General features: G+C 50.1%; 1 protein-coding gene across 2 annotated transcripts in view; it reads right to left on the bottom strand.

Annotated features, from left to right (window-relative positions):
• USH1G (USH1 protein network component sans) overlaps positions 1-18,793 on the bottom strand; it is a 104,627-nt gene that overhangs the window by 75,696 nt on the left and 10,138 nt on the right. The window contains exon 2 of one of the 2 annotated variants that reach the window (XM_075014705.1): positions 12,777-14,022. The exons of the other annotated variant lie outside the window; for it this stretch is intronic. Within the exon in view, the coding sequence (XP_074870806.1) occupies positions 12,777-14,022 (1,246 nt within the window). Of the gene's footprint in view, positions 1-12,776; positions 14,023-18,793 lie in introns of those variants that run through there. 2 annotated transcript variants of the gene reach the window in all.

Genomic DNA, 18,793 nt, shown 5'->3' with positions numbered 1-18,793 from the left:
TCTGTCTGGAAGGGCAGTGTGTTTCCAGGGGCGTGCCCACAACTGGCCTACACATCGCTTTCACAAGCAGCCTCTCCACCAGGAGTTCATTGTTCCCGGTAGGCAGCCTCTGACATGCAATTAGCTCATGCAAACACTTCTGCTGACTTACAAGCAACACATGCAAGTAAAAGGGGGTTGTGTTGCCTAATGGATAGGGAGCTGGATTCTTCTGTACCCAGCTCTGCCACTGGATTGTTTCGTGGTTGTCATTCACTGTCCCTGCCTCAGTTTCCCCACCTGGAGATAAAGCTGCTTGCTTCTCTCCTTTGGGAAGTTTTGTGCTTTCCAGATGGAAAGTGCAAGGTCAGAGCTAGGCTTTCTGGGGAGTCACTGGGGTTCCCTGTCAGTCAGGGAGTCTGTCTAGCAGGAGTATAACCAGCTAGCAGTTCAGAACCCTGAGTGCCTCCTCTGAGCTAAACCAAGCAACTGCTGTAAGCTGCATTGGCAGCATAATCCTGTTTGACTTGACTTAAATCCTTGTTCTCCGAGTGGAGCATTGGCTATCTACAAGTCTCCTCCACTTTCCTCTGTCTCAGGACAAAACTGCTAGCTGACTCCAGGTCTCCCCCAGTTGTTGTCCTTCAGTCTCAGTAGAGCTTCTCCACGTTGTCAGGAGTCTTCCTCTTTTGCGTTCTCCTTGCAGGTTCCATGTGAGAGCTTGATGGTGGATGCTGGATGATGGCTTTCTGAGAAGGTGGCCTTAGTCATCCCCACCTCCTTCTCTTGTTTTGAAGGACAAGTGATTCTTGTCCTTCTCTGTTCCAAAGTTCCACATTTGTGACAAAGTGTTGTCATCTGATGTGATGTACCTTGGACATCTGTTTGTGAATGTCCATAGCTATGATTTGAAGACTTTTTAGTATGCCAGGTCTCACATCCATACAAGAGCGCACTCTTCACATTTGTATTAGAGATAGGCAGTTTCATCTTCACAGATATTATTTGTGACCTCCATCTGGGACGAAGAGTCTTGAACGCAGCTGTTGCTTTTCCTATCCTGATATTCATATGTTTGTCTGTTCCTCCGTCTCTGCCCATAATACTCCCCAAGTAGTTGAACAGCTCCACATCTTCCAGGTCATCCCCTCCCAGCCTGATGGTTTTGTTGCTGGCCTGGTTGATCCTCATTGTCTTGGCCTTTCCCTTGTTAACGTTCCATCTATGCACTAAGGCAGTTTTGTCTAGTGTCGCAACCTTTTCTTCCACGCTTTCATGTTGGTGTGAAAGGAGGGCGAGATCGTCAGCAAATTCCTCTAGCTGTTTGAAAAGTGCCCACTGAATGCCCCATGGCCACCTGTTGCCCTGCTCATAAGCCAGTCCACTGTGATCAAGAACAGGAAAGGGGACAATAGGCCACCTTGTCGCACTCAGAGGGATTGCCGAAGGATTCTGTCAAGACAAAAGAAAAAATTTAGAATCCTTTTTACTTGAAGAAAAATGGACAATGCCCCCAAAGCAACAATACCAAGATGGGTAGAGCCAATCAGTAGGTCAGTTTATGGAAACTTCAGACCAAATCCCACTGGTCCTACTGAATACGTCTGCACCACACACGAAGCCCAGGCATTAATTCAGATTTGAATCCAGCCCTACCCCGCTTTCATCCACACACAAATCGGTCGGAAGTGATCCACAAGCACGTGGGGCCCAGATCTTAGGATCCTGCAGGAGGCATGAGTCCTGACCCAAGTCCCATTGCAACGAGCGTCCAAGCCCATTTGTTTTGCAGAGCGGATGCAGTTCAGGCTGCAGAGCCGAGTCAGAAAGGCTGCACAGTGCAATAAATGGAGGGAGTAATACGCCCTTGACACCCATGTCCACTCACTGGATAAATGAAGTGGGGACATTCAAGTGCAGACTTGGAAACCCCAAGTCCACAAGCCCAGATCCCACAGGCAGGGGACTACAATGCAGCGTAGACGTAACGCTGCTAGACTGCCCTCTCCTGGCCTCCAAGATAAGCAGCTAACAGGAGCAGGCCTTGTGCCTAGCCATTCCAGTGTGTGCCACATAGGCTCCATGGGCCACCGTGAAGGCCCAGATTCCTGAGTAAATCAGAAGCAGATGGTGCTTGCTGCAGGCTGGCATGGCACTGAAAGTCTTGCATTGCACAAGGGTGTTTGAAGATGTAGGCGGGCACAGTTTGAATGCCTGGCCCCCCAGCCACACTGGTCCAGGCATCACCTGCTCCTGCCTGTGCTCTGCCGCCAGGTTGGTTGTGCTGAGGCTCCAGGGAAGATTCCAACTTTGGTTTGGAACTATACAGTGCTTGGAAACAGGTGGATCTCACTCAGGTTCCCACCAGGCTCCCTGCTTCCCTCTGGTACATGCACCAAGACAGCAGCAGTTTGCTGGGATCCTGCCTGCTCGCCTCACTAGAAACATTCCCACTTCTGCACCGCTGCCTCCTCCACATCGCATCCATGCTCTGCGTACTGCAGCCTGTCTGTGGAACTCTGAAATGCTTCCCACTGGCTGGGTACGGGGAGACCATTTCACACCTGTGCTTGCTGTAAGATGCTGTGGGAGGGAAAGGGGTTCCTGAGCTGTTGTGGTCTGGGCTGATGACAGGATCAACCTCCAGGTTCTCTCACCTGTAGGTCTTCACGTGCTCTGGGCCTTTCTGCCACGCCAGGAAGTAGTGGCTGAACCAGCTGGTTTGGTGAGAGAGAGGATAGTGAGAGGGGAGAGGAGGGTGTTTGTCTCACTCTCTAAAGCAGTGTTTTTTCAACCTGGGATCTCCCAGATGATGGCTCATGTTTCCAAAGGGACCTGCAAATGAAAATAGGTTGGAAGCTAAGAGCTGGGAAGCTCTGGGATAGGATCAGATGGTTAGTGGAATCACAAAGCTCAGGGAGGCTGCGGATAAGAGGCCAATCACTGCTACTGACTGCCAGCTGAAGAGCAGAACAGTCTAGAAATCTCCGGCTGGCATGGGAAGGGAGTTTCTTGGCTGGAGCAAAGCATTTTGGGCCTGGCAGAGGCTGCCTCTCTTGTGTCCTTTGCTCTTTTCCCAGGAATCCGGTGCCTGGTTTCTTGAAAGAACCCAGTGTTCATGGGTACCGTTCTGTTCCTGGCAGGTCGCTGGCCTTCCTGGCAGCTTCTAACCAGTGCTTCTTATCCCCAGTGCCGTGCGGTGCTTCCCAGGACCCTGCCTCTGCCCTTCCTCTCTGGTACCGACATCCCTGCAACACCTCCTGACTGACCTTTCGCCCTCTAAGATGCTTTCACAGATTGTTTCGCAGCCCCACCAAAAGTTTTTCTCTCATGCTCTCCATAAATTCCACTGCATCCTTAACAACAAAGCTCAGTGTATGGCTAGTCCTAGATTACAGCAATTTGTTGACGGAAGTTTTTGTCGGACAATACCTTCCAACCAAATTTCTGTTGACAGAGAGCGGCCGGACTGCCCAGCTGCTCTGTCAGCAAAACAGCCAACCGGAAGCACAGCAGGCAGGGCTGCCCGATGTCCCAGAAGCCCTTTCTGCTGACAGAAGGACCCCTGAAACATCCACACTGGCTTTTTGTTGACAGAGATCTATCAACCGAGGGCATTCTTCTCCTGGGGCACAGGGTACAGCTGTTGACAAAAGTGCAGCATTCTGTGGATTTACTGCCAACAGAAGGCCCTTGGGAATCTGGACGCTCCGCTGGTTTTGTCGACAAAAATGGCTATTTTTGCTGACAAAACCCTCTAGTGTAGACATAGCCTATGGGATCAGCAGCTAAGAACAATTTAACGCAACAGGTCTTGGGGATGTCCTGCCTTTACTTCTGAACCCAAGTGGGCAAATGGTGTGATGCAAACGTCCTCTTTTTACCCAACTGTTTGAAAATGGGGGGATGGCGGGTAGGTGGCATTGTTATTACTTCTATCATCACAGCTCACGAGAGCGCTGTGCGCTGGAAGGGGAGGAGCCAGGAGGGTGGTATGTGCATTTCTAAGTTATCTGGGTCAATAGTGGAACATTCCCTGTAAGTTGAGCACTTGGGTGGCTGCCCAGGAGAGATTCAGGCACTGCTTAGCTAATAAGCAAAGTGCTCACGGCCGCCCACAGCAGGAGGCATATGTTTTTATAGGTGGTGCACATCCACACATGCCTTGGTGCAAGGAGGAAAATTATTCCGCCCTGGGTAGAAAAAAATGGAACTCTGTACTGGCTAAGTACTGCTGCCCTTAGGTTATTATTTGTGGTATACTTTTTACTTTATTAGTGAATATCTACAATGTATGGTTAGTGGCTGTATTTAATACTCGTGCAAATCTAAACAAACAGAGACAGGCCCAAAGCAAACTCCAGGTCTGAACACTCCTGAATTTAGAAGAATTCCAAATCCTCACTTCAGTCCCAGATAGAGCCTCTCTTATAAGGAGTTAAACCCAATGCCCTCCAGAGTTAGTGTGGAATTTGATATCCTGAGCCAAGCTCCATTCCAGCTCCCTGCTGTGATTCAATGGGAGGGTTGAAGGGGCTACATGCTACACACCCACAAGGTAGAGAGGTTAGAGGGGAGAGTTAGAATCCACCAGGAGAAATGTCGAGGTGAGACTCAGTCACATGCTGGCAAAAGAAAGCTGAGATCAGCTGAAAGAGAGAGGCCGTCGCTTCAGCTAGGCTGTAGGTCAGTCTTCCAGAAGGAGGCCACTGCAGACCACGTGAGGTCCTTGCAAATGTGCATGCAGGAACGGTGTGCAAGAAGCTGTTGGGACACACAGCAGTGAGTTCCACAGTGCAGAGCATGAATACAACAGCATCCAGTTTCCAATATCTCACAATTACAACTGGGTAATTACCACATAAACAGCCGTTTTCTGTCGCAGTGAGCTGGAAAGGGCATGGTGGTAAAGGACCTTGTTATAAAGGATTACTCCTATATTTTGCCTTTGAACGACTGTGGTCATGCATAGGTCTGCATTCACCTCTTGCATTCACTCTGGCCTGGTGGCTTTAATTCTGCAGAGGTTAGTCGGGCTTTAAATTCCAGCGTGAGTGCCAATTTATTCCAGCAGGGGGTGCTGTTGCATTAGTTGTAAACCCAGCGTGCTGTTAGGGGAGAAAGATGTTGACAGTCTTGCAAAGGCCAGCTCTCAGGACTTGGTGTCAGCTGGGAACTTGGAGACTCAGTGCATCTCATTTCAGTCCAGGCGTTGTACAGGACGGCAGGGATAATGGCTTCCTAGAGCGCCGCTATCCTTTGCAAGAAAAGAGGAATAAATACATTGAGCTCTTTTCACCCAATTGAGCACATGACACCTATTCAGTGATTCAAGTATTTCAGCCCCCTGGGCCATCAGGGATTTTTGTATTATCCCCATTTTACGGCTGGCCAAGGAAGGCTCAGAGTATATTCACACAGCCAAAACAAGGAATTCAGAGAGCAGGGAAGACCAGACAACTTGGGTTAGCAGCTCACCCTCAACCCCAGGCTCCGCAAGTTGAACCATGTGCTGGTGCCCTGAGTTGCTCCGGCTCTGTGGCTGTTTTAACTGGCATTAGCTAAGCCAAGATAAGAATGCAGCATTTTGTATCACAGAGAGAACCCTAAGAGAGACTCCATGGCTTGTCCAACGTCACACAGCTCGACACTGACTCCATTGCCTCTGGACTAAGCACCCAGTCACCCTTGCTCTGTATTGGCTTCTAATCTGGAGCCCTTTGGGGGTCACAACTGTGCCTGCAGCTGAGAGACAGGCTCTGGCTCTTGCTGTACGGTCAGACAAACAAGCTGATCTCACCATGGTCATACACATGCAGCCAGAAATGCACAGGCATCTGCATAGACACTCAGTTACCAGGAAGGAGAGAGAATAGAGCCAAGCTCCTGAGCAGGAAAAGTCCCCAGGGCCAAGGAGAGGAGACAAGGTGTATCCAGGAGCCCTGAGAGGTTTTATAATGGGATCTGCTGGAGCTGAAAGCTGTGACATAGAAGGGGCAGAACAGCTGGAGTTTGGCTAATCACAGGAATAAAAGTCAGGCCCTGGCATTCAGGGACTCTGCCCTCCTCACCTGTATCTTTCCAGCCTCACTTCAGCTTTGGGAAGCAAAGCAAGCTCAAATTCCCAGGCAAGCTTGACCTGTGATCCAGACACGCCTCGAAACCAGAGTCAAGGAAGCCACTACACAGATGTTCCTTAAAAATGTGTAATTGTCAGGCAGCGTTCTGGGGAAGGACATTCATGGGCTCGAATAACCAAAGGGTAAACAACACGCTCCTTTTAAGGTAGGAATCACGTACAATCGACAGAAAGCAGATACCTGCAGCGCTGGGAGGTTTCGTACATAAACATGCAATAAGTGGAAAGTTACCAGCGAGGGAGAATGTGTAGGATAGAAGCAGTGGGGGGGTGGAGGGAGTGGATTTTTCACCTTTTCACATATCAGGGCCACTTTGTGCTAGATGGGAGAAGGGTTCCAAGCCCTCCATTCATGAATGGAGCAACTCCGAGTTTGAATCCAGGCTGGAGCTGTCCAGGCTTGTTTGCCTTCTGTGGAACCTCTCACTTCTGAGGCAGGGACCACATTCAAGGTGGCCTGCTAGGGCTGTCTGCTACTGAGGGCCTGTCATGGTCTCCCTCTTGCCATGCTCCAGAGCCCAGAGGAGTCAATACAAGCCTCCCAGTATTTTCAGTTAGAAGCATGAGTAACACTGCTTCTTTACATGAAGGACTCGCTCGCCAGAAAACACCCTCTAACGCAGGTTGAACATCTCTAATCCAGCACTTTCTTGTCCAGCAGCATCCATAATCCGGCATAATTTTAGTTAGCCGGATGCCCACTGATCATGGGCGTGGCCAAGTTTCCTGAGGTCCCATAAAGTTTGTTTCCAGCCACCAGTCCTGGCTCTCACTGTTCTGGGCTGTTATCTAGCTCTGATTTACCCCTAAATGTCTTCTAAGAGCCCAGTGAGCAGTGGAAGTGTTGGTGATGCTGCTAGACATTATGACCTCCTGTGATCCAGCAAATTCTCTTATTTGGCCCTGGTCAGGTCCCAAGGGCACCGGACAAGAGCGTATCCACCTGTACAACACTGTGGGATAAACGTTAACCACACAACGCTCCCTGGACACTACACTTTGCAAGCCACATGGCTGGGTGTCACCCCTCATCCCTGCCCCAGAGTGACACACACCGTACCAGGAGGGGGCAGGTGCAGCTGAGAAGTTAGGAGCGCTGGCGTGACCCAGCTGCTCCAAACTGCTCCCTCCAGGAATTCACCTTCTTCCAGATCCAGGCAGACACAGCTCACGTCACACGTCATCCAGGTGCCCCAGGAAAACCATGAAACAAACACAATGACCTATAGCGAGGAGCGCATTTGCAACGTGAGCTAAAGAGGGTTACACAGGCTTCCCAACTGGAGCCAGGCTTTCAAGCAACTACTAAAGAGCTGGCTAACAGATGCTGTGTCTACACTGGAGTGTTCTGTCCACAGACAGGGCCCTCAAAAAAATCGAGGCATAACTCTCTGTCGACAAGGCACTATCGACACAAGTGCAAGGTATAGCCGCTTCTGTTGCCAGAGAGGGCTTCCGGTTGCTGGGCAGCCCTGTTTGCAGAGTTGGCATCCCGCTTTCTGTCACCAGAGGGCAGTGAAGCCGGGCAGTTCTCTGTTGACAGAGCAAGTTGTGTGTAGCAGCAATCTGTCAATAGCGGTTCTGTCGGGATTTTCCTGACAACGTATGCTTCTAGCGTAGACATTGCCAGAGAGGGCCAGGAAGTGAGTTTATTGCTCCAGGAATGTTTTTGAGATATTGAAACATTTTCCTGTCCCAAATTCTGACAAAAAAGTCAACGTCTTGAAAATCTTTGTGAGCCAAAAATATGTTGATTTGGGTCTATCAAGAGGTTTCATTTCAATTTCAGCTTTTTCATTCTTTTTACTCAGATTAGTTTGTTTCTAAGTGAGACGTTTCCAACCAAAAAGACAAGAGTTGTTTGTTTTGACAATGTCAAAATTATTTGAAACTTTATTTCCAAAATGTTTTCCAAGTTGAAATTGACCTTTTCCCCCACCGGCAGCTTCACACTTCGATGAATCAGCATTTTCGGAGGCAGCCTTTTCACTGGGAAAGCCCTGACTAACTCCACTTGCTAACACTGGGCTGAGGGGTATGCCTGCAAACTCAGGCTGTAGAGATCAGAACCGAAACCCCCAGAGCAGAGTGACCCTGAACTTTGAGGAAATGTGGATCTGAACATATAGATTTAGACTTCTAACAAAATAGATATTAAAAGATTTTGGCTATTAAGTGCAATCCTCAGGGTGTCACCTCATAGCTACTATCCCTAACTTTTCTTCATTTGACAATGGTGCCCCACACACTCGGTCATTCTTAGGTGGACTTATTACCCATCATCCTTCCTCCTCTGTGAAAATGGGCTCCACAAACCCAACCCAAACCCGAGTTACGGGCAACGTTCCCTCTATTTTTTTCCATCCGTGGGCAGAATAAATTTTATTATGTGCACCAAGGCATGTGTGGATGTGCACCACCAATTGAAACATGTTTCCACTGTGGGCAGCTGTGAGCACTCTGCTAATCAGATGGGTAGTATCTGCATCTCTCCTGGGCAGCCATGCTCAGCTTCCAGGGAACCCTGGTTATGGGAAGCTAGAAAGCAAACCCGCCCTTGATGGGCCTCATCCGTGTGGGTTTATATCCTTTCGCCTTACTGGAGCATCCAGCATTTCTTTGCAAGTATTCCAGGAAGAGCTAAATGGACCTTCACCTTTCTCTCTTACTGCCAGGGTTGCTCATGGCGGATATGCCTGAGTCATAATATTCGAAAGGCACCAGAGTTCACTGCTGGGACTCAGAGCTGACCCAGGGAAGTTGGGGCAGAATCTGAGTTCTGTTTGCAGGTGTCGGGCTGATGGTGCGGCTAGTCCTTAAAGCACCGTGTAATTCACAGAAGACGAGAGAGTTTGTGGTTCAAACGTGACTGATAAATTGCCACTGGTAGATCCCTTTTCCCTGGTGATCACAGCCCTGTGTTAGCTCCTCTTCTGGAAGTTCCCAAGGTGGGAACTCCCTGAGTCCATTAGGAATAGCAGAGCCACAAAGGCAGGGATCCATGAAGATCACATAGGGTGTGCAGCACAAGCATGGGAAAAGAACTGGGAAGTTGTGTGTGTGTGTGCGTGTGTGTGTGTGTGCGTGTGTGCGTGCGCGTGTGTGCGTGCGCGTGTGTGCGTGCGCGCACACACACATATGCCACCATTTTGGCCACTCAATTCAATCCTGCTATCATCAATGCCTTGAAAGAAAATGAGAAGTCCTGTGGCACCTTATAGGCTAATATATTTTGGAGCATAAGCTTTTGTGGGCAACGACTCGAAGCTGATGCTCCAAAATATCAGTTGGTCTATAAGGTGCCACAGGACTTCTTGTTGTTTTCGCAGTGAAATACCACATGCACCAAGGTGACATTTTCAGGCACGTCCACAGACAGCAACAGGCAAGGCAGAAGGGAGGGATAATCATCTGAGAGCCTTCACCCAGTTCTGTGGCTTAGAAACTAGATAGAACCGCCCTGGCTCTAGGCTGCTTTTTATAGGCCAGGAGGAAATTTACCATAGCACAAGGCACTTGGTTAAATGCTCGGCCAAAGCTTTCCACGGATCTGTTAGTGGCAGGAGGGTAAGGAGTTGTAATGGTATGTTTGATACCATTTCTTTACCATCAATTGATGCTCTATGCAACTCAAAGTTTAGTTAAAGGGATACTACCCTATGCCTATACACTCCGAGACAGGTGGTATCCCCCTTAGGGCTACTAAGGATGAAAAATCCCCAAGTATTCCTCAGGAGCAGCGTATTTGGAAGCACCATCTCTGGAGGCAAGTTCATTTGTCCAAAAGAAACTGGGCCCAGGCTGCACCAGCTGTCGGTAGAGTTCCAGGGTGTTTGGGTAAAGGTGTTTGGCTAGGCCCAGTGCAAACACAGTGATGGGCATCCTGAGCTGGGCTGGGGTTTTGAGCAAGGGTCAAGGGTGCCTGGAGGCTGTGTTCCCTCTAATTCTTTTCCCTCTGTGGGTGGAATAAATTTTGTTATGTGCATCAAGGCCTGTGTGGATGTGCACCACCAACAGGAATATGTACCACCCACTGAGGCTGGCTGGGGTGCTCTTCTCACCAGCTGGGTGGTACTGGAATCTCTCCTGGGCTCAGCTTTCAGTGGCCATTGCCTGGAGGTGGGTTTTTAGTTTGGATCCACCTTGATTAAAAATAATAATCGTTGCACTTGGCGCTTCTGGAGTGTGTTCCAGGCAGGGCTCTGAGTGCACTTTACAAATGCTAATTATATACACATCACAGCAGCCTTGCAAGGTAGGACAAGATTATTGTCTCCAGGGAGCATTCTCCCTATTTTACAGAATGGGAAACTGAGGCGCAGAGCACTAAAGCCCAATGTGTTCAGACATGGTCATTGATTTGAGGTGCCTTTCTTTCTGGATGCCCCATCTGAGACGTCTGGGGCCTGATTTTAGGAGGGGCTGAACGCCCTCCTCCCCCAAGCCTTAAAGAAATCAGAGCTGTGGGGCTGTGAAACTCAGACCCCAGGTATCTCAAGCTGGGAACCCAACCCATGAGGCATCAAATCCCAGCAATCGCTTTTGAAAGGGTGGCTGCAAATGATTTCTCCAGAGCCACACACCGAGTGAACAGCAGAGCCAGACACAAATGCAAGATAGCCCAGTTCCCATTCCAGAAATCCACACCGCCTCCCTAGAGCAGATTATGGATATAATGATTTATTTGTTGGTCCAGCCCAAGGTATCACACTGTTCTCTTTGTCCATAACTTTCCGAGCTTTGTCAAACTGTGATCACCTGGAGTTTCACCTGTCAGCTTCATAGCGTAGTACGATCTTGCTGCCCCTCCAGCAAGCAGGCTAGGGAGCTCCCGTTCTGCAAAGATGGAGCATCAGGAAGGCCAGATCTCAGAGAACCCTCTCAGCAGCAGGTTCCTGTCAGGCATAGGCCCCTAGGCTGGAGGCGGAATGGGGAAGGAGGCAGTCAGTCAGAAGGGACTAGCCTACACTGTGGCTTCGGCTGTCCTAGTGCAGGAGTCGCTGGGTTGGGTTTTCTGGCAACATAGAACTGGTTTTTTTCTTGTTCATACACACTGCTATCTGTAAAGCAAAAGAGAAAACCTGTTAGCAAGGGCCCCCTGGGGCCAAACAGAGCAGATATCCCAGCCCCAGACTGAATAATGGTGAAAACAAGAGGGAATGATAACAGAGAGGAAGCTGGGCTAGTCTGTACACTATCAAAACAAAAAGCAGTCAAGTAGCACTTTAAAGACTAGCAAAGTAGTTTATTAGGGGAGCTTTTGTGGGACAGACCCACTTCTTCAGACCACAGCCAGACCAGAACAGCCTCAATATTTAAGGCACAGAGAACCAAAAGCAGTAAGCAAGGCGGACAAATCAGAAAAAAATCATCAAGGTGAGCAAATCAGAGAGTGGAGGGGTGGGGGGGGAAGGTCAAGAATTAGATTAAGCCAAGTATGCCGACGAGCCCCTATAGTGACTCAGAAAGTTCCCATCCATACTTGGCTTAATCTAATTCTTGACCTTCCCCCCCGACCCCTCCACTCTCTGATTTGCTCACCTTGATTATCTTCTTCTGATTTGTCCTCCTTGCTTACTGTTTTTGGTTCTCTGTGCCTTAAATGTTGAGTCTGTTCTGGTCTGGCTATGGTCTGAAGACGTGGGTCTGTCCCACGAAAGCTCACCTAATAAACTATTTTGCTAGTCTTTAAAGTGCTACTTGACTGCTTTTTGTTTTAAGAGGGAATGAGTCAGAGTTCAGCATGGGGACAAGGTGTCAGATTTTCACTGGATGCCTGGCTGAGGGATGGAGATTTTCAAAGCACTCCAGGGGATTTACACTCGCGCCCTCCACTCTTCTCAGTGGAGGATGTGTTGAAATCTCCCAGGCAGCTCTGAAAATTTCCAGCAGCATTAGCCAAACCAGTGGGGCTGATGGCTGCCACAGCCCAGGGAGACAGTGAAAGGGGGGGCCTGCCTCCAGGCCCTGGAAGGGGTGTGGCCAAGGTGGGAAGGGACGGGACCTAGGGCATCAGCCCTGAGCACCGCTTGGAACACAGCCCAGCCCCGACCTTTCCTCAGAGCTGCATGCAGCAGCACCGCAGCGGTTCAAAGGGGCCCAGAACTCCAGCTGCCAAAGTAGAAGCCGTTGTGGCTGGTGCTCCAGCCCCCTTTGAAATGCCAGGCCTGGGGCAAACTGCCCCATCCCACCAGCCCCCGTCAGCAGGCCTGGCCAAACCACACAAGCTGGCGGGCTTAGCGGATCATGGGCATACCATTCAGCAGACACAGAATGCATGTTGCACTCGTCATTATTGAGGGCATAGTGGCTACCACTTACACTTACGGCTACCACCCCCACCTCACCCATTCGCCTCTCTACTGGGAATTAAATACAGGCACAGAACTGCACCCACCATTACGAAGGCCAAGCTTGTATCATTTTTAGAAATCAGGGTCTAAGTCCTGACCTGCCAACTTAGCATCCATTTGAACTCTACCAGTAGGAATGCGCAAGTACATTTGACCCAAACATTTCCCCAGAACTGGAACCAAACCTAGCTTAATGTGCCGTTCCTCAGACAGGCCATACGCGAGCATGTTTAAGCCCTTCACTTCCCCATCTGACCATGCTGAGGGGTATATGGCTTTAGGACTAGAGAGCAAGAGACATCTACTTACAGCTCAGTGTCTGCAATAACCTCAGGCCTCTCTAGGGTCTGCTTCCTCCTCTGGATGGCATCCAGTATCTTTTTCCTAGGCCCCAGTGGGATGTTGATGCTTTTCAGGTCATTATCTGAGCACAGCATGAGGGCTTCCAGGTCAATCTTCTCCTTCTTCAGGATAGAGATGAACTCAAACATGTGCAGGGAGGCCAGGAAAGCCTCCAGGGGACTGGTGTCAGGTTCATTGTCATCGTCCAAGCCTAGCTCCACCTCCTCCCAAGGCAGCTCTTCCGCGTTCCTCTCCTGCAGGCTGTTGGCACTGCCGATGCTGTCATTGAGACTTGGCGAGCGCTGCAGGTGGCTCCGCAGTTTGACACCTACCCCAGCCAGGTTGCCCTCGCCCAGTGTGCTGGCATCCTCCTGGCCGACCCCAAAGAGACCGCTACTGATGTAGCTCCTCCGGAACACCATGGTGCCGAGCCCCGGCCGGGTAAACAAGGAATCATGGCCAGAATCTGTGCTGGCCTCCGAATGGGCTGAGTCTATGTGCAAACCTGGGTCGCTTATGGCACGGGAGATGGTATCATCGTCCGTTAAAAACATGTCCCTGATGTTGCGCCGGCTCCACTCCTTTGGGCTGGCATAGGTGCCCTGCTTTACAAACATGACATCGCTCCCCAGCTGCAGGCCCGACAAGGATCTCACGCTTTTCCTCCCATCCTCGTAGATCTTAAACGTTCCATCCACCTGCTTCTTCTTCTCCAGCTTCTTCTGCATTTTGGTCTTGCCCTTGGCTGTGCCATGGAGAGTGGCTTGGGAATATGGCAGGGAAGTCACCATGGACATGTGCTGGAACTTCCTGCTCAGAGTGCTACTGGAATAGCTGGAAAAGCTCATGGTGTCAGAGTTGTCAGACATCTCCTTCTTGTACCGCTTCTCCATCCGCTCGTGGTGCTTCTTCTGCATCTTCACGCAGTCCTTGATCCTCTTCTCTGCATCTCTGAAAGCCTTGTCCTTCAGCTTGCTCACTAGCTTGGGGTTGAGGCTGCTCTGCTTGGCGGCAATCGAGTCTAAGTACCTCACGCATTCCATGTGCCCCTTCATGGCAGCCATGTCCAGTGGTGTATGGTAGTCATTGTCCAGACACCAGATGTTGGCCCCAAATGACACCAGGAAGGAGAGGCAATTCAGATGGCCATTAGCTGCTGCTAGGTGAAGAGGTGTGTTTCCCCAGATGTCACATTTGTCTGGATCACCCCTAAAACAATGGTCGGAGGAACTAGTTAATGCACAGTTCTGTTGGGCTGACCTTACTGCGCAGCTATGGAGTGGGGGTTTAGAGAGAGACTTACTGGACACTAAGCTCATGTATTGGATGTCACAACCCTCCCACCATACAAGGTTTCTTTTCCCATCTCCCAAGAGAAGCCACATGTTCCTTAGCACAGCCATGGCAACCCAGCCCATGAGTCTTCTGAAAAAGGGTTGAGAGTGTTAGGACATTGCATGCTGGACAGACAGGCCTGCAGCAATTTCTGTTACCTGCATTTAGCCTCAAACGTTACACTCATGCCCTTGTGCCCAACTCACCATCTTGTCTCTGGGCTGGAGAGGCACCTCAGCTGAAATCTAGGCTGCAGCTGAGAGTAGTTGGGAGAGGAGGAACTGGTGCTGAGGTATTTGGGAGGCCTGTGGTAAGGGTAGAGGCCATTTGCAAAATTCAGGTGCAGGTTCAAAGCTCCATCCTCTCCAGAATTGGATTGTTTTCTGAGTCAAGCCCTTCACTAGATGTTATAACGTGGAACAATTGCCAAAAAAGAGCCCTGTATTCCGTGTGCATTCTACAGGCTCTTCCTGAGGTTCCCCCGATGGAGATGCCAGGCTCAAGAGTTAGCCAAAGCTCTGGGCCTAACACGCATCCGCTGTTTCACCTTTCCGCTTTCAGGTGCACACCATAGGAACTGCATCCTGGCCTCAGAGCTGTGCCTTAGGCACCATGCCACTAAGGAGACTGGGTGGGGATTTTTTTTCCTCACCCAGTCTGGTTTTCCACTGCACAGCTCAGGGCAAGTTGGTATTTGCACATCCTGAGAATCCAGTTTCAAAGGAAGTGGAGATTAGGTTTCCATTGTCCTCAAGAGCCACAGACTCACCTAATGTGATTAGCAGACTCTCCTCTAGTGATGTCAGCACCTATCCCAGCAGGCCACTGCTGGTCCCCAGGGATCTGCCCAGTTTTGCAGCCTCCCATGGTAAGAAAGACCCAGTAGGGCACACAAAGCAGGACTCGGACATGGAGAAAGTGCACTTTGGAATGCATGGATGGACATCCAAGCTCCTAGCATTCCCCTCTATTTGGGATCTGCTGAAATGAGACTCAGCTTCTCCCCCTTCTGACATCAGTCATGTACTTGGGTGTCGGAGCCAAGTGTCGGGGGGGGAGGGATAGCTCTAGCGGTTTGAGCATTGGCCTGCTAAACCCAAGGTTGTGAGGTCAATCCTTGAGGAGGCCATTTAGAGATTGGGGCAAATAGATGTCAGGGATGCTGCTTGGTCCTGCCAAGGGGACTGGACTAGATGACCTCCTGAGGTCCCTTCCAGTTCTAGGAGATGTGTATCTCCAATTTTTTATATATATATATATATATATATATATATAAATGCCTCCAGCATCAGCAGCCAAGACTTATCAACATGCCTCTCTCACTCATGCACAATCAAAATTGCAGGATTACCAAACTACAGAGGGTTGCAACAGCTCACAGCTCCACCCTCACCAGCATTCCTACACCTGCCCATACAATCCAGCCTGCTGACTACAGAGGCCATTAGAGGAACTGGGTGCTCCCCCATGGCCGCTCATGTTCCCTTTCCAAAACTGACCCTTGCAGGGGCTGACTGAGCAGCCACACAGCCAGCAGCACCCCAGCTCCTGTCCTCCAGGCCTGTAAAGAACAAGAAGAGCAAGACTGGTACTGGAGAGGCTGAGAGCCCTCTCCCTGACAGGCTAGGAGAGAGGTGCCCGGCAGGTGAGGGCTTGGCTTCAGCAGTTGTGCTGAAAGCAACTAATATGACACTTGCAAGAAGGGGCTAATTTGCTAGTAGGTTGAGTTTCCCTCCTGCAGAGGTGCAGAAAGTACAGCTGCTTGGGGGCAGGGGATGTACTTAAGTACAAGTCACCAGTGTCCCGCTGGAAAAACAACTTGAGTAAAAGTACATGCACACATCACTTCTTGATAGTACTCAAGTATCAAGAAGTGAAAACAGCAGCACTTTTACTCAAGTAACTTATAGGCTACTTTTTCCACCTCTGCCCTCCTGGCTACACTATTTTACCACTAGGCTGGGACCTCTCCCGCAGCCACCCTGGCCTGCACCATTTCCACCCGCACCTCCTTCAGCCCTGTTCTCATAGAATTCCCTCTCCAGCTCCCACCCTCTCCTTCAAACGTTGAGAGCTTGGACCCACAGAGCCGCAGCCAGAGCCGCACCTGCTTTCAGTTTTGCAAAACTAAATCCCAACAGTGAGGCACCTGGACCCATCTCCTCCCTAGAGTAAAAAAGTCCCATCCCTGTGGCTGGCTGCTGAGGGAGTGCTGTGCTCAAAAGTCTGTGAGGATCGGGACCAGAAAGATCACAGAGAGAAAAGCAAAGCAAAGGATCAATGAACACTAAGGACACCAGCAGCAGGACAGGCGAGGTTTCTCTTGGCTACAGGTACCTTATCTGCTCTAGTGATGCTGAGCCCTGGTGACAGTTATGCTTCCTGGTTCCTCTCTTAGCTCCTCCCTTCTCCCTCCGCCCTAGCAATGACATGGTGAGGCTGGGAAATTCACGGGGAGGATAAATATTTGATGACTTGCAAGAGGGGAGTAAATTATTCATCCAGGTGGATTAAAGAGCCAGCGAAGCCGTAACAGCCGCTGCCGGCAAGGGGCTTATCCGAGGGGGTGGACTCGTTTGTTTATTTTTGTTCCGAACAGCCCCAGCTGTACCAGAGTTGGGCATATTCCTGTGTGTGTGGGTAGGTGTGGGGGAGGAGAGAAAGGAGCATAATGGACCAGCATGTTCATGTATTATACAGGACTTAGGGGTGGACCAGGAGAAAATTTGGTTCCAAACGCAACCACCAGACTTTGCTCCCCAGAGGGCATTTCCCATTGGGGTTTCTCATTGCTTTGGACAGCGGAGGGTATGTCCTGTGCCTCTGGGTTATATGGGAGACAATGATACTGGCCTCTTTTTACACTGCTCTTCAATCTGCCGTACAAACGTCCTGTGCAAAGAGCCGGGGATTGCACTTTCCATATGCTATTTGTTGCCTCAGGGAGCCATTAGCTGGGCAGAAACAACACAAGCTCCTGTCGTCCTCCATCTATATCCCTCATCCTGGAACTGCGGCATAACCAGACTAGACCTCTGCTTACCGTAGCCCCACAAACGGCTCCTTGAAGCACTAAAAATGTCCAGGAAAACCAAGCAAATTCATCTCCTTGTAAAGCAGGCATGTCTGAGTTGAAGTCAGGGACAAGCCATAAACAATGAGGTTACCTCCCCTTGCTGCTTTTAGAATCCCTTCTCCAAGCAGAACCACAATGCATAGTTAATTACAAGGTCCAGGAAGTGGGAACATATTTTAACAAGGGATAATGCATCGTATTTGTACCAGTAGCACTTTTCAGCGCCAAAGCATTTTCAAATGCTGATTCAATACACATAGCGATGAATAATAGCACTTCTAAAATATTTTCATTGACCCACTAAGGAAACACAATCCCCCACTGAGTCAACCTGCTATCTTGTCACTGTACCACTCATTCTTCCTCATTCCCGCATATTCTTTGTGTTTGTTTTGTTCCACTTGTTCCAGCCCAGTTAAAATGAGGCCTGACCCTGCAAACTTTTATTCATGTCCCAGACTTAGAGCACCTGGGTATTCCCTTCAAAATCAGTCTGCATGCTTAAAGTCACTTGCATATTGAGGTGTTTCCAGGATTGAGGCCTAAGAGTGTTAAGTCTTTGGGCCAGCGAGTCTATCTTTCCATCTGTCCTGTCAGCATAAGAATTCTTATTCTTTCCCTGAAAAAGCCAAACAGTCACCAAGTTTGATGGGGTGGACTAAGCCTGGTACCCTCTACAGGAAGCCTTGCCACACCCCATCCAAGCAAGAGAAGCAGACAAGAGGTCCTCCAGGGAGGATAGAGTGGCTGTCTCTGTGCAAACAATCAGAGCACCGCAGGGCAATATGAAAGAAGCTGCTGGGCTAGGGCTAGGGCTAGGGCTAGGGCTAGGGCCAGGCAGCTCCTCTCAGGGGCTTGACTGTTTGGGAACCCAGCAGCACTGTGGACAGCTCCAAGTACAAGCTGAACTTAGGTCTGGGCAAGGCCCAAGCCCCTGTGGCCAAAGACTGGCCGCAAGCCTGACCCACAAGTTGACAGCACCGCAGATAGAGCTAGTCAGATCCTAGCCCCAGAATCTTGCCAGGTGACCAGGCAAGACCGTACGGGGCACCCCTTGGCCCCAGAGGGGCGCTCACAAGCAGGTGACCCCATCACATCAAGATATGGTACAGCCTGCTTGTTAGCAACCTCTTGGCTGCCAGCAAATGGCTGCTGTTATTCACTTATTGCCCATCAGTGGAAGGCAAGTTTGTGAGGCTGCGGACAGGGAAGAAAGCACCGGAGCATGCAGCTTTGGGAAGCTGCAGACAGGGAAAGCGGGTCCCAGAGCTTCTTCCTTAGCTGTCACCTCTTAAACCAATCCCATTAGCCTTCAAGTGAACACCACGGGCACAGTTCCCAGCCAACTGTGGCTGTTAACTGGAAGTTGCTAATAGGTGGCTTGTTATTAAGCAGAAGCTACTGTCAGTGGAATCGCCTTCAGGGGATTTCACCCCCTCCGAAAAGACGAGGCAAAATGGGGAATCAGAGCAGGCATGTGAACATCCCTAAACTGGATCCAGGGTTTGGTTCTGTGGAGTGTGGCTCACCTGGAAGTTCTGGGGCACGTAATAGCCAGAACTGGATGCT

Source organism: Carettochelys insculpta, chromosome 20 (genome assembly GCF_033958435.1).
Source record: "Carettochelys insculpta isolate YL-2023 chromosome 20, ASM3395843v1, whole genome shotgun sequence".
Lineage (NCBI taxonomy): Eukaryota > Metazoa > Chordata > Testudines > Carettochelyidae > Carettochelys > Carettochelys insculpta.
This window is presented reverse-complemented; position numbering and strand designations above follow the sequence as displayed.